General features: G+C 40.2%; 2 protein-coding genes across 2 annotated transcripts in view; one reads left to right on the top strand and one right to left on the bottom strand.

Moving 5' to 3' along the window:
- Positions 1 to 15,282, bottom strand: part of zgc:63587 (uncharacterized protein LOC393431 homolog) — a 28,313-nt gene extending 13,031 nt beyond the window's left edge. The window contains exons 1-7 of the mRNA XM_063489282.1: positions 15,179 to 15,282; positions 8,061 to 8,116; positions 7,506 to 7,605; positions 7,308 to 7,394; positions 6,863 to 6,986; positions 5,168 to 5,302; positions 4,717 to 4,834 (exon numbers count right to left, since the gene is read on the bottom strand). Coding sequence (XP_063345352.1) covers positions 4,717 to 4,834; positions 5,168 to 5,302; positions 6,863 to 6,986; positions 7,308 to 7,394; positions 7,506 to 7,605; positions 8,061 to 8,087 — 591 coding nt within the window. The 5' untranslated portion in view covers positions 8,088 to 8,116; positions 15,179 to 15,282. The remainder of the gene's footprint in view (positions 1 to 4,716; positions 4,835 to 5,167; positions 5,303 to 6,862; positions 6,987 to 7,307; positions 7,395 to 7,505; positions 7,606 to 8,060; positions 8,117 to 15,178) is intronic.
- Positions 15,283 to 17,207: 1,925 nt separating this feature from the next.
- Positions 17,208 to 19,028, top strand: cldn5a (claudin 5a). Its single transcript, XM_063489828.1, has one exon. It carries the CDS (start codon positions 17,513 to 17,515, stop codon positions 18,161 to 18,163), a length of 651 nt encoding a protein of 216 aa, XP_063345898.1. The 5' UTR covers positions 17,208 to 17,512; the 3' UTR covers positions 18,164 to 19,028.
- The last annotated feature ends 3,591 nt before the right edge of the window (positions 19,029 to 22,619 follow it).

The following is a 22,619-nucleotide window of genomic DNA, read 5'->3' as shown; positions in this document are numbered from 1 at the left end:
GCAGGAAATTTATATTGTTCTATACAAGCTGTTTCCCACTAATAATAGGGGAAAGGACTGTACGAGCCTTTGAGGGAGGGGAAACAAATTCTCCAAGCGGTGAGAAACAAACTAATAAATTGTGTGGGAGAAACACTGGAGGTTATCAATCATTCTCCAGCATTCAGCTTTCTGGCAGGTTCTTGGCTGATAGTGCTCTGACCTCAAAGGAAGGCCTTGGTGCCGTACCGTACAGGACTGTACAGCAGGAGTCAGGCACGTATACCTAAGAGCCACTTGAACTAATCTGATCAACCCAACAAATACTCACGTCCATTTTCCCGAGAGACACTTAATAGAGATTAATGGGCATTACTATGGCACGTCATATTTCTAAACATGCAAAAAAACAGATTACTGGGTCAGATATGTGAAATATCCTGAATTCAGTGTAAATTAGTCAGCCATCATTTTCATTCCAACACAATTTCCTATGTAAAGAGTGATGAAAAAGTTCTGCTGCCCAATTTCATTTTGGACAATTTTGGACCATTTTACTGTCCCTTTGACTATTTGAAGAAGAACGTTTGCGATTTCACCAGAACTGCCAAACTTGTACAGAGTAAACATCAAGTCCTGTGTCAATCTGAACTGACTTTGATGGCAATGATCCCAACACCAAGTAGGACTTTCAGGGAAAATAAACAGGTTGAGCATCTGAAAGCAGATGTGCTGGGAGCTAAAGAGAAGTACAAAAGGAGGCAACGTTGAAGTGCATAGAGCCCACATTGAAATCAGGTATGGTTTTTGTTTTTTTTTTTACGGGCAAAGATGTGGAAGTTCCAGATCTCACCCAGTATATGATTCATTTTAATGTAACTCAAAATGCTGGAAAGCAGCAGTAGAGTTTATGTGCTTCCACTTTCTAAAAGGAGTCTCTTGTTCACTGGTTCATCTTTTTACTTCAACAGTTAAATCAGAACAATTCTGTTCAACTTCAGCTGTGTTGTAATATGTTTTTTTTTTTTTATTTAAAGACCAAAGATTGTAATACTGACGCTAAAAAGTGCAGTTTTGCGATCATCAAAGTAGGGCATCCTTGTATATATGAAATACACAAAGCCCACATAGAAGCGCCACAGCAGTTTAGTCATTTATACAAAGACGGAGATAAAAGTTGTACATGCCCAGATTGTAAACAAACAAGAGTCAGTACAAATAATATGCATTCCTAAGAGCCACATGGTGCCATTTTTAAATGTAGGGAAGATAGCTCATCATCATCATCGTTTATTTATATAGCACTTTAAAAACACACCTGGTAGACCAAAGTGCTGTACAATACAAATATAAATATAGTAATAAATTAGCAAAAACCAGACATAGCAATAAAATTAATGAAAATTTCAGTTACCCACAGAGTTAAAAGCCAGGGAATAAAAATAGGTTTTTAATCTGGACTTAAAAACTGGCACTGATGTAGCTTGTCTAATATGGAGAGGAAGGTTATTCCAAAGCATCGGAGCCGCAACATAGAACGCTCGGTCTCCTCTAAGTTTCAGCCATGACTTAGGGACTGAAAGCAACAGCTGCTCAGCTGACCTAAGCGAACGAATGGGGACATGGGGCTTCAACAAATCAGACAAATAAACAGGTGCCAGACCATTTAGAGATTTAAAAACCAATAAAATGTCTTTATAACGGATCCTAAATTCAATTGGAAGCCAATGTAGAGAGGTCAAAACCGGAGTGACGTGGTTGAATTGCAATAATCCAAATGTGAAGTAATAAAGGCGTGAATAACACTTTCCAAGTCACGCTTGGTAGGAAAGGGCTTAACCTTCGATAAACGTTGAAGTGATAGAATGCTGATTTTACCAACCCGTTTATGTGACCATCAAAGGTAAGTGCAGAATCAATTTTTACTCCAAGATTTGTGTTCGAACTCTTTAAATGGGAAGTCAAAGCGGCAAGATCAACATCTGGAGTGTCAGAAAAACAATTTGGGCCAAATAAGATCGCTTCCGTCTTACGATCATTAAAATTCAAAAAGTTTTTTGCCATCATGCTTTAACATCACTAAGGCAGTCAAGCAGAGGTCAACTTGGGAGACTATCAGAATGACTAAAAGGTAAATAAAGCTGGCAGTCATCTGCATGTAGATGGAATGACACTTTATGTTTTTGAAATATCGCGCCAAGAGGCAAAAGATACAGTGAAAACAATAATGGCCCAAGAATAGATCCCTGTGGCACACCCCAAAGCAGAGGGGCCACAGAGGATGAAGCCGACCCCAACTTAACACAAAAAGTCCTGTTTGAGAGATAAGATTTTAACCACAAAAGTGCCAAACCAGAAATTCCCACACAGTGCTGTAAGTGGGAGATCAGCAAATCGTGATCCACTGTGTCGAATGCAGCGGTCATGTCCAACAAGACCAGCACTGCATATTTACCATGGTCTGTCGCTATCAGAATATCATTCATAACTTTTACGAGGGCTGTCTCCGTACTGTGAAATGGCTTAAAGCTGGACTGAAAGATTTCCAACAATTGAGAGTCATTCAAATAGTCCATCAACTGAGTATAAACAATCCTTTCCAGGATCTTACTAAGAAAGGGAAGTGTGAAAGGGAATGTGTCTAAATTTTTACATGACTGAACTGTCTAAGCCTGGTTTCTTAAGTAAAGGATGTATGACTGCATGCTTAAGCTCCTTAGGTACTTGACCAGACAAAAGACTAGTATTAATAATGTTCGGAATGTGTGGTCTGATGGTAGGAAATACCTTTTTGAGAAAACGGGGAGGAACAACGTCATTTGGAGAGCCACACGGGATTAGCTCACTAATCCTCTATATTTCCTGACAATAATAGCTCGTCCAGGGACTCTTTAGATAGATATCTTTAGATAGGATTGAGTACATTTTTAATAATTATGTAGCTAAAACAAAAACCATAAACCGTCTATATATCAATCGGTTTCAGTGCAGAAAAGCATGTTTTCTTCATCGCTTCAGATGTTATAGATCTTATTGTGGGTACGCGTGAGTTTGACAGTTTTGTTAAACTCTGCAGCTAATTGCTGCTCATTGTACAGTGGGAAGTGTCTGTTAAGGGAACACTTAGCAGAGCATGTTAACAAACTGAAAGTTTAGCTGAAAAGAGGTCAGATCAGAGTGATACTGTTACAGTATTTCCTTAGAGTCCCTTATTATTTCTCACTTCACTTCTCCTGGCTAAACTTTTATAGTAAATGGAGAAAAATACACACAAAATTAAACAAAAGTTGAGCCAAAACTCTGATAAAGACAGCTGACCTGCTGAAGGCTGGCAGCTGGAGCAAAAAGCCAACAAGCTTGGGGGTTTCCTTCAGCTTGAGGTGGGGGTCAGCAGTGGCAGGAAACATGGTATTTTTAATCTTAACTGCCAAAGGAACAGACTTGAGGTTTGAGTTGCAGTTAAGTGCAGTTACTGAGTTTTCATGTGTGCCCACTGTTAAATCCTGCTGTCTCAGCAAGTACAAGAAGAAATGTCCTGAATGACCAACTGTAACCTTCAATTTGCTAAGATACTGCATTGTTGATTTCAAGAAATTTAACAGCCCAGGATTCTAACAAAACAGATTGGCTGTTTGGGAGAACAAAGCAGAGCTGGACTCCGGTCAGCCGATCAGCCTGACGCCTGCCAGACCACCGGCTCCGAGACCTGAATGAGAAGCAGGTGGGAGGTCTGGGCATCCGGGGAAGGTGAGGAGACAGGCTGACTTTCAATTAAAGAGGGCTGACAGAAAAAAAGTTATTAGCAACTGAGGCACAATATGCTTTTTTACCAGGCTGCAAAGAGTGGGTCTTTTTCTCACTTAATCATTTCAAATACAAAAAGTGCTAAAGTTCAAAAAGAATTTCTGATGTAACTTCTCAGTCTGAGGCAACATTTTACATTAAAATCAATTAAAACATAAAAACAGAGAAAAGGACATATTATCAACCAACTAGTTCCAATTTTCTCTGAATTGAGACAAAAAGCACAGAAATAAGTAATACTTAAGCTGTCTCACAGATATAAAAAAGGAAATAAGACGAGGAAATAAGACAAGGAAAGATGAGGAAAATCCTACTAAATCATCTTAAGCAAGACGTTATCAGCTGAACACACTGCTGTGAAGTGTGTGTGATGAGTGGTACTACAATGTCCTTCCCCTGTGGACAGCAGGAAGCTGAGAAGCGTGCAGGCAGACAGGCAGACACTTGGGTCAGGTCCAAGAGGAAGTATCTGGGACGTGTTGAAACTGGATGAAATGTGCTTCATCTAAATTATATACGACAAACTTTCCTCAGTCCATCCCTCCTACTGTTTCCTCTCTTGGTTTGTCCCTCCCTTTACTTTGAAACTGGTGATATCATCAGAAACGCAAAAACTTAAAGCCGTTCATCAGCGCAATCACAGAGAGAAGTGCACGAGTGCAGTCTCACACGAACACAAAGAGGTCTGACACGCTAAGCTGCCATTAAAGACAGATAAGCTATATAATACTGTTTTGTTCCATTCTATGATTATAAGCCACTTTCTAATGGTGTACACATATATCCGCTAATTGGATTAACAGTGTCTTTAGTAAGTGGCATTTGGGCTTTGTGGTAGTATTTGAATAAAAATGATTACATGTGGTGTATATACCAGAAAACAGACATCTTAGGATTGAAATTATGTGTCTGTGGGTGTAAAATCAAACCCACCCTCCTCTTCAGGCGATCCCTCTCCTTCAGAGTCAGCGTGTCAGCCTTGGCAATGACTGGGACTATATTGACTTTGCTGTGGATGGCCTTCATAAACTCCACATCCAGTGGTTTTAGACTGGGAAAGAAGCAAGAACAAAGAGGGCAATTAGGACAGTGAAAAACTGTTTTGAAATGACAAAATGATAAAATTGGACAAGGAATAACTGCCTTTCACAACATATGACAGTACTGAGAAACAAAGCAGAACTGAAATGTGTAAAAGGAACTCAAGTTAATCAAAAACGCTAATGCTAAAGATGTCATAAACGGCAAGAGTTGTGTAGTTTTGAAATACCCAAATTAAGGAAGTTCTGCTTTAGAACCACCAAACATGATTAAAAGTAGTGTGTTAAGTACAACAAGTCAGCTCATTTCTGGTGCCTTTAGTGTTGTGTCTGTGCTTACTTACCCATGTCCAAACGGAGAAATGAAGTAGAAGCAGCAATGCACTCTGTTGTCCACTATGTGTCTGCGATTCAGCCCACTCTCATCATGGAGGTATCGTTCAAACTGATTGTCGATGTACTGGATGATGGTCTTAAAACTGAAATCAAATACAGAACCCCCCGTCCCAAAAAAGACCATTTATCTGCATCAGTAAGGAATTTGTTAGTTTTAATACATAACTTATTTTCACTCTAAGTTAGATTTTCTCATACACAAAGAGCAGGTTAGAGCTGTAAAACACCTGTCATTAGGTTAGAAGGGTCAAAGTGAAGAAATAGTTTCTCAGAATAAGGCCAGGACATACTTCCACTGAATCGAACACACAGGATGATATAGATCTTCAGAAACCTGCTTTAACTCCCACAAAAACCCTTTAGAGTGTAGTTTTACATGTCAGGCAATAGATCACTGATATCATAAATCCTCCCCATTTATGACTGAATGAAAGGGTCATTTCCAGTTGAAGGGGTTTATGTCCCTGTAAGAGCTAGAAATTCAATGGAATCAACTTAAAATGAAAAGTTTTGTTGCTGTAATTGGCACACCATCTCAACCTCCCTAACAACAGCAGCGTTACTTTTTTAAAAAGGAAAGAAGGAAAGCAGCCATTTTCACACCATCTGTTTCTGACTCATAAGATAAAAAAATGTAGCTGACAGGTGCAGTTTTATATCTTCTAGCCAAACAGTCAAATATGAAAATCAACTTGTAGAATGAACATCATACCTATTTCTATCAGTGTTAAACAAAGCAACCAAACATACATAACATTAATATGTTTAAATCATACTATTCCATCAGTTTTAACTTTTACCTTTTTACCTTCTCTCAGTAGTCTAAACCAGCGGTCCCCAACCCCCGGACCGGCACCAGTCCGTGAGTCGTTTGGTACCGGGACGTGAGAGTTGAGGCTCTGGTGTGAAATGTATGGTTTTCAGGGTTTTTGATCGGTTTTTATCGTTATTTTTTTATCGTTTTTATCGTTAACTCGGTTTCCCTGGGTCTTTTCCCATGTGTTATGAATAAATCTTCCTTTTTTTTGGTACCAGTACTGGTTTTATTTTGTTGTACTTATCCGTGACACCTTAAAGGCCGGTCCGTGAAAATACTGTCGGACATAAACCAGTCCGTGGTGCAAAAAAGGTAGGGGACGGCTGGTCTAAACTGTTGTCTGAAATTTACTCTTCGTCTTTAATTTCTAAATAGCTCTTAAAATTTGGTTTCATTTATCTACCATTTAATATTCATAATCTAAATGCTAAAAAAGTGGCACACAAATCTTGCAGAAAGAAATGAAAGGTAAGTGAAGAAACGTTTCCTTCTATTAAGTGTGGAGTTGTTATGAAGAGGACCCAAGAATGTAGAAATACAGCTATGCCAGCACAATTAACAGGAAACGTATCCTGGACAGAGAGCCCACGTTGACAGTAGGACGCCCCACAAGTAAGCACACATACCGACACATTACAGACGCATACACACATAATAGGAGACAGGGGGAATGCAGGGGGAGGAGAGGTAGGAAATAAGGAGCCTGAGACAAAACTTGGAAAAAAAAGCGCATCGGGGACAGGTGGGGAGGATAGGAGATCACGCTGCACACGTCTCAAGTTGTTCTAACTCCCCCACAACAAAAAAAAACATAACAAAAACACACCAGTCCTGGCTGTTGATGGCATCGCCGTATCCAGGAGTGTCAACTACAGTGAGACGAAGCTTCACTCCCCTTTCTTCGATCTCCACTGTTGATGCCTCAATCTGCACTGTCCTCTCAATCTTCTCTGTTAAAACAAATCATAAGAAAAATTACACCAGATTTGCCTCAAACCGTCGGTTTTGCCATATAAGAGAGATATGTGTTTTCTGAACTGTGAGGGCCTGGATAATTGTTTTCAAGCTAGAGCCCAAGTCCTAATCTAAGTCAAGTCATAAGTAGGGCAGGGTCACATTTTGAGACTGCAGCATTCTCAGCATTCCACTTGAAATAACACTTTGCTGGAGACATTGCAGCAGGCCTTTTTTTAATATTAAAGTGTGCATGAGTGTGTGTGTGTGTGTGTGTGTGTGCGCGCGCGCATATGTATGGGAGTGTGTGGACATACCTGCAGCACCAGGGATGTAACGTTCAGGGTAGAGATCAGTGAGAAACAGGCTGTTTATCAATGTGGATTTGCCCAAACCAGACTCCCCTGAAAAATAGAGACTAAACTATAAATCTGTACTTTCAAGAGAAAACATATGGAGTACTTCAAACTTTTTTTGGTATGGGCACTTTGAAACTTGAGCACTTGACCACTTACCTACAACCATGAGGGTAAATTCAAACCCTTTTTTCACTGATTTTCGGTGCACTTGGTTTGGGAGGTTAGCAAACCCTACATAACCTGCAGCATCTGGAAACTGTAGCACAAGAAATACAAATAGGATCAGAAACTACAAAAAATAAGCTGCAAACTAGTCAGAAGTATATGTGATGTTTTGCATTTAGGGGATAGCATAGTATTAGTATGTTACACAACATTTTTCTGCTAGTTTCTTTCACCCGATAAATCCTCTAAACAATTCCTGCCTCATCATTTTATGAAGTCTAGGTGTACAGTTGAAGTGTATAAGAGAGAGATTGATGATGATGATACATATCACTGAGAAACTTTAAACACACAATAAAGCCAAGCCATGAAACAGTTGCATTTAAACAGGATATCCTCTGTGGATGCTTGTGAAGGCGTGTGTGTTAGAGATTACAAGTACCATGGCCCTTAATCACCAGATCTTTATTAAAAAAACCGCCCACCAAAAATCTGTCATAGTTTAATCTAAACTGTGATGTGAGGAAATTTCTGCCATTTACTCACCTTTCCTTTCTCTCCAGACTGAGACATCGCTACTGTTTATGTGATGTCTGTCAAGCCTGTAGGAGGGGGAAAAAAAAGATAGAGTGGTAAAGGACATGTCCTACTGCAACCCATTGTAATGATTCAGATAACTTTTATGCATCATACATATCTATTCAGTTGAGTGATATATATATATATACACACACAACTTTTAGAGAGTGAAAAGTTGTATCCAGCAAATTAATAATAACATTTTGTGTAGCCTATAAGCTCAACTAGGCCTTTGTTTTTCCTTATGTTTTAAAATTTTATTGCTGTTGTGACTTACACCCTTATGGATAAATCAGTTGTTCAAGTTTAAGCCTGAAAAAACACTGATATCTGTTAAACCACCATAAAAAATGTGGCATATTTATACTGGATTTATGCTGCACAGCTGAAAAAACACCCATTTGACTTGAGTCTGCTTCAATTTTCTTATGAAAAACAAAATGTAAAAAAAAAAATTAAATTAAATCAACCAAATCATAAATGTAATCATTTAGTTTAAAATACTGATATAAATTTAAAAACATTATTTTGTGGAAAGCAACTGAGTAGAATAATTAATTGATGTTTTCGAGGTTTTAGATAATGCACCAACATCCATGGATGGTTAGATGGATGGCAGCAATGCTGCCACAAAAATTAACCACCATACCATGAAAAAAAAAATATTATAAAGCTGTTCTGTCTCATTGATTTGTAGGATCCTAATAACCTCAGAGTACTACAAAGAAAGGTGGCAAAAAAACCTGTAGCAACAGCAAAAACTTTGATATTTGACAATTTATTTTTATACAGTTAGAAAAATGCTACATTTATACCTTAGATCTTTGCAAAAAGACCAAAACATGTAGTCCAAGTTCAGATGCCGATGGCCACACCATTTTTAACACTATCACTCTCACTGCAGAGGTTATCAAATCTGCACAAGTATCTTCCCAGACTCTCATTAAGCTGGTACATTATTGCCTGCTCATTGCTCCTGGCTCTCCCTATGACCCTGAGCAGACGACAGAGCAACAGCCTCATTTGATAAATTCGCTACATAATGACTGAGCAGGAAGAACAGGCTCCATTTTATCACCAACACACTGGGACTTGACAGGTGGAGTGTGATAAGCATTAGAAAGAGGCAGGCTCCCGTGTGTTGCCAAACGGAGATGCACTCTGGTTATGTAATCTTTGCCGGTGGAAAGACGTGGCATGGGAACCTGATTTGACCGCGGCATTTGACAAACACATTTGTGGTCACCTAGGGAACCATTTCACGCTGTTAAATGTATTAGATGGTAGTTGGGAGTAGTCTGTATCTAGATCAAAGTGGGCAGCGATCTGTCCTGCTGACAGGGTGGTTTCACCGAGCACACAAGGAGAACAATGGCTGTTTATCCCTTTGGTTCCTGGAGCCTTTCCTATATAGGGCAGCTGGGCTTACAGAGAAGGGGAAACACGTGCCTGAACCCTGAAGACATTTTAAGACCAACCGCATGCAGGACAGTAAGGGGGAGACTCAAACCATTTAGAATGGAGCAGTGCTGAATTAAGGTAAAGGGGCAAGTCAAGTGATCAGAGACCATATGAGGCCTTGTCCTTAAATTCATCAACTGAAAAGTAATCTCCACGGAAACCTTGAGTCCCTGGATTCATGTGGATGTTAATTGGATGAGTGCCATCCACATAAACATTGTCGCCAACCAAGCACTCAACAATAGCACTCCCTGATGACAACAGCCTCCTCCCTGCTGTCACACCACTGCTCTGAAATTGCTTGAATTACACTATAAAGAACCAGAAACCTGAATCCAGCCTCCAGTTCCCAGATACCAATCCAACCCATCTATGCAGCCATAAACAAAGATAAACCAAAGACTTATGCTGCCGCCAACCCTCCAACATCCTTACACAGACTTTGTGGGTCTCAAATAGGACCCCAATAAAAACATGACCAATGACTCAAGGCACCAACATTAAAAGACACCATGTGTACTCACACAATGGTGAAATGAATACAGCCTCTAATATAATTGCATCACGTAATGCTTTGGAATGAGAAAGGATGACTGGAGCAAGCTAAAGATTCAAAGATTCCAACCTACACTTTTGAGTTCCCAAGGATCTACTCTTTCAGACACAGAGGGCAAACCAAAATCTCCCATTGCCCAAACCCTGGTGGATCAGAGCTACTCTGGCTGCACCGGAGGAATAAATACAAAATTAAATAAGTGGTTTAACATTTACTATAATGATTTTAGTGTATGTACATATGTCTGCATGTACCCTCTCTCCTTCTTAATAGGTTGGCCAATCTGAACGAACATTGTCACACATACGATTATTAACATCTGTATACTTCTTCTGTATAAAGAATTATCCTAAATCCATATTCTTTTGAATTTTGTATTCATCATTCCCTTGTGAATGTAATGATACATTGATTGCAGAGGTTTCATGTGTCACAGTCAATGAATGTCGCCCATATGTAACTTCCCAATTGCAAATAATCGAATCCATGACAGAATTTTGCTCAAGTCACCACTAAATACAGAGTGAAGAATTTGGAAACAGGCCTGGCAAAAACCACCTGCTTTTTGTTATTTTTGCAAGTACAGCTTTCTGACCAAGACTGGTAGTGTTAGAATATCAGCGCCTGTTTTTTTCCTAAGGAGGCTAATGACAGCTAACCACTTTTACTAAGGTTTTAGTCTCAGAAACTGCATGAAAGGCCAGCCAACACATAAATATTGCTGGCACAGTGCTGCCATGTTTGGAGCATGTACACATCACCCACAGTTTGAGGAAGGTTGAGCAAATCCACAAAGACACTACACACACTAAACACCATTTCTTTAGGCTTCTACCTGCAGGCAGGTGCCTCAGAAGTAGACAGCAAACAGATTGTGACACAGCTCAACTTATTTATGTGCAATGTGTTTATTTCAGTCTTTTCATTTTATAATATATTTGATCTTATTTTCCAATGCAACATTGGACTCTTTTCCAAATATTGTAAGTTGTGGTTTGAAAAAAAAAATTAAACTATCATGGCTGTCACATGGCGACAGCAAAATCCATATTTTGCAGGAATCCATTTTTGGAGTCAAGTCTTCAAGCCGGGTGGGTGACACCATGGTTACACTCTATGGTCACAACTCATGACCTACAAAATCATTTGTTTCAGGCCTAAAAACACAACAAAGGCAGTTATTAATGTGTTTTTACTGTTAATGAGTATCTGAGTTAAAGCAGCAGCCCACACAAGTGCATTCAGTTGTGTTGCACACATACACACACTCTAAGTGTTATTCTTCTTCAGGCTCTGTGGGAACCAGCATTAGACCAGCAGCAGATTAATTAAACTGGTCCAATATCTCAGTTGTAATCTCTCAAAGACAACACTACAGGACAGACAGGCGGGAGGCACACTTCAATAATACGCTCTTAATAATGGCCATTTAATCGGCCAGGCTGCTGAGCTGCTTACATACACATACACACTGGCATCAGCGGGCCAGACATGGGGGAGATTAAACAGTTAGGGCCAAAAGGGAAAAATGCCACCTTAGAAAGCCAAAGTTGTTGGCATGTAATGCATTTACAGTTGATTTATTGGCTGGAGTGAAGCCACGAAGGACCAGCAATGCTAGAAGAACTATTCACCTTCCCTGACAGGCAGTGTCAAAGGTCTGCAGACTCGCTCTTCTTGGATTAAGGCCTCTCTGAACTTATTGAAAAAGATGAAACAATGATTTAACAATGTGGAGACTTTATGAAGTCAGTGGCATAAGTACAAAAATGGTAAATTACTGGCAACTGATCAAAGCAACAGGAACCTCGGAGCAGCTGAGCATAATAAAGTGATGTTTGGCAAAAGACCTCCACACGTAGACAATACAACACACAGAGAAGGGGGCTTGACTGTAATTAAGCAGCCCTTGAGGGTCTGAAGGTAGGAATGGTGGGCCACAGTGGTGTAATAAAGACATGATACAGGCTTTTAAGCTGTGGTTTTGGAAACACTTTAAAAATATGAGCCCACAGAGAGGAAAAAAAGCCACAATTGGCGGAATAAGAAAGCCTTTCGACCACAGGCAAACCACCAGGACTGTTCATAACACACACAGAGTTTAAAGCTTAGGATGATTTATGACAATGAGGACAACATAGGAAATTACTGAAAACAAGTGGGAGCCATTCAGTAACAAAATATTATCTTTATAATACTCACAGCTGTTGTACACTGGTGCACAGTTAAAGGTGCAGGTAATATAACCTGTTCTTTTCCATGCTCATTTCCTCCCATTAAACCTCCATAATAATATTTGTAGAAAGCCTTTTATCAAATCACAACACAAATTCCACACTGACTGATTGTAAAGTGCATTAATTTTTTAAAATTTATTTCAAAAACATCACACTGCAAAACTACTTTCTCCAACATCAGAAAGCACTAATCTTCTCTATAGTTGTCTTACAATATACTCAGCCAATATTAGCCAATCAAAGATCTGTCTCTATACATCATATGCATAAAAACACCATGTAGAAAAAGATGTTTGGGTTCATTTAGAACTGTTGTAATTTTTCATCTCCATCTGCAGCGGAGTATAATTACAGCCACAGGGCTTGGGGGCCAGTGTCCTGCAGGTTTTAGATCGCACCCTGGGTCAACACACCTGAATCAAATGATTGGTTCATTACCAGGCCTGAACTGGAGGTAATTTAGCCATTTAAATCAGCTGTGTTAAATCAAGAACACATCTAAAACCTGCAGGACACCGGCCCTCGAGGCCTGGAGTTCGACACCTGTGATATAAAAGATGGACGCAACTCCTGTAATGCCAGCAACATAAAGTCACGAAGTCTTGTTATGAAGCTTTGATGTTTTGAAACTGGGAGTTAATTGGCTAATAGCTTGAAAATTGCAAGGCTAATCCTCCTTTCTGACACTTAAAATCATCAAAATTAAAATTCTCTCTGTGTTTACTTAGGCCCATTTTCCCATAGACTACTGTAGGACTGATGTTTATCGGAAGTCTTTTTGACAGCCAACTACAATCAAGGGAAACTAACAGGCCTGCTGGCATTTAGAAATGCTGCAGGTTTAAGGCTTCATTTTTCACACTCAAAAGGTTTACTTCTATTTCATACAAATGGTGGTGTAAAGTCATGCTGTGTATTAAAGGCAAGTTTCTAACTAGCTGTACATATAAAAAAAACTGAAGAAACAGCGTTTATTCTGGGTTTCAGCAACACAAAATAAGGAATATCTTAATAAATCCAAGAATAAAACTTAAACCTCATCCAGATAAGCCTAAGCTTATGGATAACATGGGTAAATTAAACATGCCCTCAATATTTGAAACTTGAGGCATTCTTAATAATAATTTTTTAAAAAGTCAGGGATGGGGGACTCTAGACCTCAAGGGCCGGTGTCCTGCAGGTTTCAGATATCACCCTGAGTCAACACACCTGAATCAAATGATTAGTTAATTACCAGAAAATAAGGAAAGGCATAGGTCACTTTAAAAACTTATAAACAAAATGTTTGTATTAATGTGGCAATCCACATTGATATAATTTGCTTATAATTTGTTTTGGTAACAAGACAACATTACTGGGTCAACTTATTATGTTCAAAAATGTGTCAGTTTAACTTTACATCAGTGTGTTTGGCAGTGCAGAAACTGCTAAAACTGTGTTCTCCTGTTTATTTTTGTTCTGTTTTACTATTCAAATGGATCTTTTTTAGGACATTTCAAAAAGACATTACTGCAAAAAAATTCACATTATGTAAAAACATAAATCACATTTTGACACAAGTTCAGCTTAATTGAAAAGTATCCTGCAGTTTCACATCAGCAGTACCCACAGCCCCATTTGGCTCTGCTGGTGTGAATGAAGCTTTGTCTTTCCATTCACACCACAGCACAAAACGATCGGAAACATCCCTGCGTAGTTTCAAACAAATGTGATCCCTGTTGGACTGTGTTAGTGAGATAAAGTCGGAGGAAGGGGAAAGGTCAGAGAAAGGTGAAGGTGCTTGATTTGAGCCATGGGGCGTCTTTCGTTACGGGAAGATGTTGTTCTTTTAATATCAAATTGATCTCTGTCCAGCTGGCCATAAAGCCTACTTGTTTTCTGTAGTAAGGGGCAGCTGCCGCCTTGAGATTACAGCTTGCAGAGTCTGCCATAGTGCTCACCACTTAACAAGAAAGGAAGTGAAATATGCATGTTTTCACCGAGTCCAAAACACAACAAAGATGGATGATAATTCTTCAATAGTGGCCCTCAGCCACATCTTAGACAGACACATAATGAGAATGTGTTATCGTTTCCCTCTGTTATTGTTAAAGATGTCTGAAGGCAAAATTTACTTTTCTGGAAATGTGCTTTATAACCAAAGGTCACGGAATAATCGCATGTTAGAAAGCAAGTGCAGAGGTCAGGAAGGGTACACAAGAGGAATCTGGAGTAAAGTTCTTTAATGGCGCTGATTTATGAATTGATTAAGCCTGGTGAAGTGTAGCAAGCTTCCCAGCAGTTGGGCCATGGGGCAATAAATGAGCTCAAAGCAGTGGGTAGCGCAGCTGTTTTTCAAAACATGAAGAAGGGGAAGTGTTTATTTGGACAGTTGTGTCAAATAATGAAGGAGAATTTAATATAATGCTTTAGTCACTGGCCAGGGGGAGTCTGAAACGTGTGTGAAGGCCTCAGTGTCTGTAACAGTCAGATGTCCACCACACCCAGTCTGTCAGACACTCACAGAGTTTTCCAAACATCTGCTACTGGGACAATGACTTTGCAATTTGCCTGTACCCAGCTTAAGTAAACACAGTAGTTCCTTAAATAGTTTCCTCTTTAAAAACTTGCTCGATAAACCGACGTTGGGTCTACAAAAGCGATGAAACTGTGTTACATGTCAAACTTTAGCATGCAACAGTTGCTACCGCGGCTGGTGTCATATTGCCAGCTAGTCTTCAAACTGATTGTCCGGTTTGTCTCCCTTAGGGTTCCATCGACTAGTCGCTACACTGTTTAAAGTTAAAAATCTATATATCATAATAACAGCAAACAACCGAGCAGTACCTTACCTGTCCGTACCTTTGAAATGCTATTAATCCACCGGAGCGTTTCGTCTCTCTCTGCTGTCCCAGCCCAGGAAGGGAGACCCGGAAACCGCTTCCCTGAGTCCGCCCTCGTCCCAGTGTCTTTTCGTTACCAACGGCTACCGTACAGCGCCACTGACGCCATTTCGGCTCAACTGCTAGAAAGGCGTAAGTAGGAATGTATCATTAAGCAGAACCAATATGGTTACTTCAGCGGAACAGTTTCTTTGGTACTTTACCTTGTAACGGTTTTTCTTTCTGCCGTGGAAAACGTTAAATATACAACTATGCGATAGAAGTTGTAACTATCTTATTAAAAATGTTATAATGTTTCCCAAGAATCCGCCGAATTATGTAATTTTATGTTAACGATGAGAGAATCGCTTAATTTATCTCAAAGTGGGTAAATTCTGCTAAACAAAAAAAAAAGCTAAACAAAGTTACAGGCTAACAAAATAAGTAGAACTCAAAAAATAAAATTCAATACGAGAAAAGAAATATCTCAATAAAGTAAAAAAAAAAAAAACAACCGAATTTGAAATAAAAGTAAATTAAATACAATAAAGCAAAAATAAGTATATATTCAAATAAATATTTTTTTAGCATTTAAATTTGGAATTAAATTGACATTTTTAATGTTTTATTTTACTTTATTATACAATAAAGTAAAACAGGAAAATAGATGGAAATATGACTTATAAAATGTAGGGAAAAAAGCACAGCAAATATCAAATGGCATTAAAATTCATTAAAATGAAGTGCACAGTGCAGTGCAAAAAACTGACATTAAAAGATAAAGAAGTATGTTTTTTGCTATGTTTGTGATGCTTTTTGCAAAGTAGGCTATTGTCTATATCAGGGATGTCACACTCATTTTACATCGTGGGCCACATAATTCGATTCTAAGTGAAAGAACAGGAGCTTTTCTTTCAGTTAATTGTTTATCTATTACTTAATTACTTTGGTCTTGTATGAATGGCTTTGAGGGAGTTCTTTATCAGGAAGAAAAGCTATAAAACTTGTGAAAATAAAATGAAAAATAAAAACTCAAAATTGATGCCACTCTTCATATTTTCAGAAGTCATCCAGTGGGTCCCTGGGCCTACCTACAGTGTTGTAACACATTTACTAATGATTTTGATTTGTATTCATTTGGCCTTTTACAAAAATAAAGTACTTCTCTACTTGTTGTATTTGTTATTTAAAATCCCTCAGCCAAGACAATTCTTTCACTGAGAGTTACATTTTGGTAGTACCACCTTAAGCAGATTAAAAGTTCTCCCAAGTTCAAATAAAGCCTGCCACACTGAACATATCCTGGAGTAAAATTCCACTTTGTGCTGGTAGGACTGTATGAATCCTATGTGAAGCTATTAGAATTTGAAATCTGCCTGCGCCACCAAGGGCACTTGACAGGAAAAGTCAACTCATTGCAGTCATTGGGCGCAAACCCTCCAGTCCAAACACTAAACATATAAAATTAGCTGTAGATAGTTTATGAACTTAAAATAAGCTATTTAAAAGTGCAAGTTGACTGCAAATGATTGACTGAAGATGAAGGTGAAATTAAGACAAAAAAACAGTAATAAAGAAAAGCATTTAAAAAAAACCTCTTGTTGTACTTGTACTTGTTTTTGTAGAGTCTAAAGAATGCTTCAAAGATAAGTGGACATATTTAAAAATCAGATTTGTACTTCTTTTCTGACTAATGGGTTAGACAAATATAATATTCCTATGAGAATAGGTGTGAAATGATAATTATACCCAACAGACAAGTTGCATTATCCTCCATGTCTGAAGAATCAATAACAAGTGCCGTGATTCATCACACCACTGCACTTCAGCTGTTCCACAACGTTAACGCGCACACAGAGGTCTCCCATAAAATCTCTTCACCCCTCTCCCGCCCCCTCTATTCATTGTAAATAACTGTTCAAACGCACAATGCGCTCTGGACCGCTTTATTCAGTCGCTCAACTTCCCTGCGCTTTCATTGGTCCCTTGAGGATGCGGACACAGCGGATTGGAGGAAAGTTTCTCTCCGAGTCCACACACCCCCACCTCGCAGATATTCGTGGTCCGGTGCGACTGTGATTCCAGTTGTTTTCACATCCCCTCGCTAACAAAGAGACTGGGAGCTGCTGCCTTACACCTCTGCGTAAATGTAACGAGTGATGCGAGACTAACGACTCACCCTCCTGTATCGAGTTGAGAAGGAAGAAGACAAAAGCAAAAACCGCACTTTGCTTTCAAGGAGAGAAACAAGCGGAGAGTTTAAGCACCTTCACGCGGACCTGACTGAACATAACAAGAGTGAAAATGGTGTCGGCCGGACTGGAGATTTTGGGACTTTCTATGTGCGTAATTGGCTCGCTCCTGGTGATGGTTGCGTGCGGGTTACCTATGTGGAAGGTGACGGCTTTCATCGAAGCCAACATCGTGGTGGCTCAAACGCTCTGGGACGGCTTGTGGATGTCGTGTGTGGTGCAGAGCACGGGGCAGATGCAGTGCAAGGTGCACGACTCCGTCCTCGCTCTCTCCCACGACCTGCAGGCGGCCAGAGCGCTCACCATCATCTCCTCCGTGATGGGAGTGCTGGGTCTCATGGTTGTGATTGCGGGGGCACAGTGCACCAACTGTATCCGCACTGAGTACATCAAAGCTCGGGTGGTGAACGCCGGTGGGGTGATCTACATCCTCAGTGGCCTGTTTGTGCTCGTGCCCCTTTGCTGGATGGCAAACAACATTATATCGGACTTTTACAACCCGCAGGTGCCCGCATCCAAGAAGAGGGAGATCGGCGCTGCGCTCTACATCGGCTGGGCGGCCACAGCGCTGCTGCTGATCGGAGGAGCGCTGCTGTGCTGCTCCTGTCCTTCCAGCGGGAACTCGGGATATTCAGTAAAATACGCACAGACCAAAAGAGCCGCCACGCAGAACGGGGACTATGACAAGAGGAATTATGTGTAGCTATGTGGCTCACAGGAGGTGACGCCTAATAGTGAGCCTGCCGCTTTTGAAAAAACTGGTTTTTACGGACTTTATCTTTGCACCAGCAGTTTGTTTGTTTTTTCATAAATTTGAACTTTGAAAATCAGTGGAACCACCTCCATTGTTTTTACACTGGCCCTTCAATACGCTCGGACCACGTCCTTTATGTGTCTGTCTACAGGAGATTAAACAAAGACTATCAACTACAGGAGGTAGCTCACGACGTATATAAAAAAAAGAGTATCTTTCTTAGGTACCAGCTTTGTAAATTCTCGAAATTATTAGTATTTTGAATTGTTTACTGCTGTAACTACATGTTTTGTTTTTCTTTTATTGAGGAACTCTAGCCACCGAAAAATATAGGCTGTTCTTTTGCCTTGATGTGCATTGTCAGCACAACCTTGTACAGTAACTGAGAATGTTTGCACTCCCACGCGTTCAAAGACCAGTTTCCTTTAGGGGGACAATTGACAACAATGTCAAAGTAAAATGTTGTGTCAAAGCCCTCATAAATCTCAGATAAGCTTTTGTTTTGCTCAGAAGTTAATAGGAGGGGGGTGGCTTTGAGGCTTGCTCTTATTTTGGACCTGTAGATTCTGTAGATTTGGCCTATATGTGACATGAAAATGTGCAACAGATGCAGTGTAGGCTACAGTCTCGAGAACCTGCAACTTTTCCCTTCATTGTCCCTGCAGGAAGTCTTTTGTTTTTTCACAATTTCCAGAAATAAACTTTGTTTTCTGTTATTGATGTTTGATGTAATGATTCCATATTCATGTATCTGAAGATGCAATACTGTTTCATTTTATTAAGATTAAACTGAATATATTGTATATAATCCTCATTTGAAGTGTTTTTTTAGTGCTAAAGTCTGAGTTATGACTGTCTGCAGGGGCAGGAGTGCCCTCCATGGCTGTGTGTAAGACTTGCCGTTCCCATCATGAATCCATAAACCAACCCCCACGGCGGGAGAAAGTATTTTGGTTAGCCATAGAAATCCAGATGACAATACCCATTCAGCCAGAGTGGGGCTCTGCTGTTCAACTCACAATACCCCCCACCCCCCTTCAGACCACCTCCCCTCCCCTCCTCATCCGCAGTCAGTGAAAGACGTTCAAATTAAAGCTGTGGAGAAGCTGCTGCAATCGTTGTCCTGCAAGTCACTATATTCATTCATTCATAAGTCTTCACTTCTTCTTCCACCAAGGTGCTAAGATAGGCGGGCTCCATGACAAATTGGTACAGAGCAATTAGTTTACTTACTTCACAGGTGAGGAATTTACTCAAAACAGTGGGGATTACTTTGGTATATTAAGGTGATAAAGTTACAGTCCTATTTAAACAGTGGGAACAACAGGGGGAAAATACACAAGATATTCCAATAACAGCTCTCTGATTTAGAACTGTGACTGGATTACAGAAGCTTATGCATACTTGTTTTGCTGGTGACTTAAGAATCTTAGCAGGTCATATGCCCTCTTAAAAGTTCAAAATATGGCCACGCAGAGAGACTGCATACAGTCAGGATAGAGGGCGATCAGTGGACCTCTAGTAACACACATAAGAAATACTTCATGGTAGATTAAAATTATCATCAGAGACTCAGGGTGCCCACAATTATAAGTTGAATATGCAGTTAAGAAAACAACAAAGGTTTCACTGAGAGTACAGCAAGTTTCCAGCATGTTCAACCACAAGGTCCTCATCTATAAGTTTGATAGAATATTTCCATTTCAAGGTCTACTTACTTGCATTTTCTGAAAGATATGAAAAAGCACAAGTTCAAGAAGAAACTGATAAAAAAAAACTGCTCATCGATTGGACACAGGAGGGCAGAGTGTTGCAAAGAGAGTGGGGGCTCACACTTGCAAAGGCTCTGTCACGTTTAGTTTTTAGTCTTGATCCCAAGTCCTGATCAACACCCGAGAGTCCCGGTGAGTTGTGCAAAAGTGGGTGCTTCATCATGCAGACTCCCAAAGAGGAAAGCCTAAGCTTTGAATTGGATTCTGGAGCCAGTGCAGTGAGATCGGCAGAGGTGTGATGTGAGGAGCTGAAGGATGGAGGAGCTGGTTAGGAGCTTTGCAGCAGCATTTTGTATGAGTGCTAGACAACCCAAGGAGAAGGCAGTGAGCTGCAGTAGTCAAGGCAAGAGGAAATAAAAGCATGAATAACAAACTCCATTTCACATTTAGATATAACAGGACTGCGTTTTGTGAAATTAGTCAACTGATAAAAATTAGAACGAACTAGACCCTTAACATCAGAATTCAGTGAAAACTCCCCATAAAACGTCACTCCAAGATCTCTGATAGCTGGTTTGAGATCACCAAAATTACTTTTTTCCCAAACGGTAAATGCTACAGCTTTTATTTATTGATGTCAGCCTGAATATCTTTGGAAATTAGACTATGAATCCAACAAAATGACCATGTTTTTAATGGCAACCTAAACTTTTAGTCTACATAGTAAAATGTGAGTAATTCGTAGCTTCAATAACTGTTAATCGTACTTTCATGTTTACCTATAAATGCACAGGTTATCATAACCGAATCTACTTGTATTAGTTGGAAAGTTGTTGCACACTAAAACATGTTCTACTAGACAGAGTAACATAATCAGGCTTAGACTGGCTTACAGTGAGCGCTCACACTTTGTGGCCTGCATGGGTTTTCCTACACAAAGACACTCCTGGGAAGCTGCAGTGTGCTCTGCCTCAGTGAGATGGTTTTTTTTTTTTTTTCAGATTGTTAGTTCCACTCATCTTCCCAGAGGGTGACGAAGCACAGTGTGTGTGTCTGTGTGAGTAACGGGTTAAGTGAGTGTATGTATGTGTGAGTATTGAAAGAGCTGGAATGGGGGTGCACATTTTAAAAAGGCCCTCATTTCTCTTAGGAGGGAGGCAAATAGGGCCGGCGACGTCACTCAATGGACGCTCGCCATTGTAACCAGCCAGAACCTGCAGTTGCCTGGCTACGGGAGCCTATAATGTGGTGGTATGGATGAGCCTAATAAAAGGCCTGGCTAGCAGACATTCCAGTAACTATGGACACACACACACACACACGCACATACAATCACACACACACACAAACATACGCACAGCCTATCCACAGCAGTCTGGAAGATGAAGGAGGGATTTACTTAAAGCCTTTAATGGTCACTGCAAAAATGGCTGAGACAGCAAAAACATATTTTCTTCATTGTGTTTCATCCAAAGAGCAAATGTTGCCATATGTTTTGAAACATGCACACAAACAAACACATGGAAAACGGATGACACAGCACACAGAGAACAACTAAACTTGACCTCCGAGTGAGCGAGAGGCCAAACAGTTAAGGCCGTGTCAAAAGGCGATCAGATTGCTAGCTGATTTCAGATTTGTGTCACGAATGAGCGACGTGTGTTTTTTCAGGGTTGAGTTAAGAAGTTGACTCTCATGGCTTGAACCTTGACCTCTGGAGCTGGTCACGGGTCAGGCGAGCTGCAGATCGGCTCCCTCCACTGATCGGGCATGATCTAATCGAAGCCGAGCCTCAAACTTCGGATCAGGGTCACAACCCTCAGTCTGAGCTCCTCACACCAGCTGATAACGGCTCTTGGAACCATCGGTCACTTTAAAACTTAACATTACAGGACAATGATATTACAAAGCCTCCAAAGCAGCGTAAACGAGTCACGAAACAAGAGAACTGAGTAATGCTTTTACTGACTGAGTAAGACTTGCACCAGAGCCAGCAGGTGCATACAATCTACAGACCTCCCAGCTGGACACAGCTTACTCACAGACAGCAAAGCCAAGAGTCTGCAGGTGGTTAAACGTGGAGGACAAATGTGGCTTTGTACATAGAGTTAAAGACCCCATGAGTCATTTGTTTGAGAAACAATGAGAGAGCTAGATGGAGATGGAGATCAGAAAAAAAAAAACTCCACGTTTTTTCCTCCAGTGTGTCCAGAAAGTTTACAGCTTGACTCACGGCTTTTTGTCAGAGTCCAGTAGCACAACCAGGCTTCCTGTGCAGGGGGACAGCAGAACAGGAAACAGGAACAGGAAGGAACATGGAGGGTGCGGAGAGGAGGAGGAGTAGAAGTGTAATGTGTGTGTTTGTAGATGGAGCCCTGTGGTTTGGGTAAACTACTCCCTAGGCTTCAGTATTCACACAAACACAGGTACAGATAAATGTATGAGTTTGCATATGACAACCCTCTGTTTTATGCTAGGTTAGTGGTTTGATGCAATCCTAACATATAATTGCTCATCTGTGGGTTGAGAACAGACATTCCTCAAACATTAAAATATCCATCTGGATTATGTAAAAGTGAAGATGTTAAGTTTGTTTACTTTTTGCGCTTCACAGAACAGCAAAGACATTATCACATGTAAACAAACATCAGGTCAAATCTGGGAAATAGGGACACGTGATTTGTCTTTTACCG

The sequence above is a fragment of the Pelmatolapia mariae genome, linkage group LG12 (assembly GCF_036321145.2).
Source record: "Pelmatolapia mariae isolate MD_Pm_ZW linkage group LG12, Pm_UMD_F_2, whole genome shotgun sequence".
NCBI classification, from domain to species: domain Eukaryota; kingdom Metazoa; phylum Chordata; class Actinopteri; order Cichliformes; family Cichlidae; genus Pelmatolapia; species Pelmatolapia mariae.
This window is presented reverse-complemented; position numbering and strand designations above follow the sequence as displayed.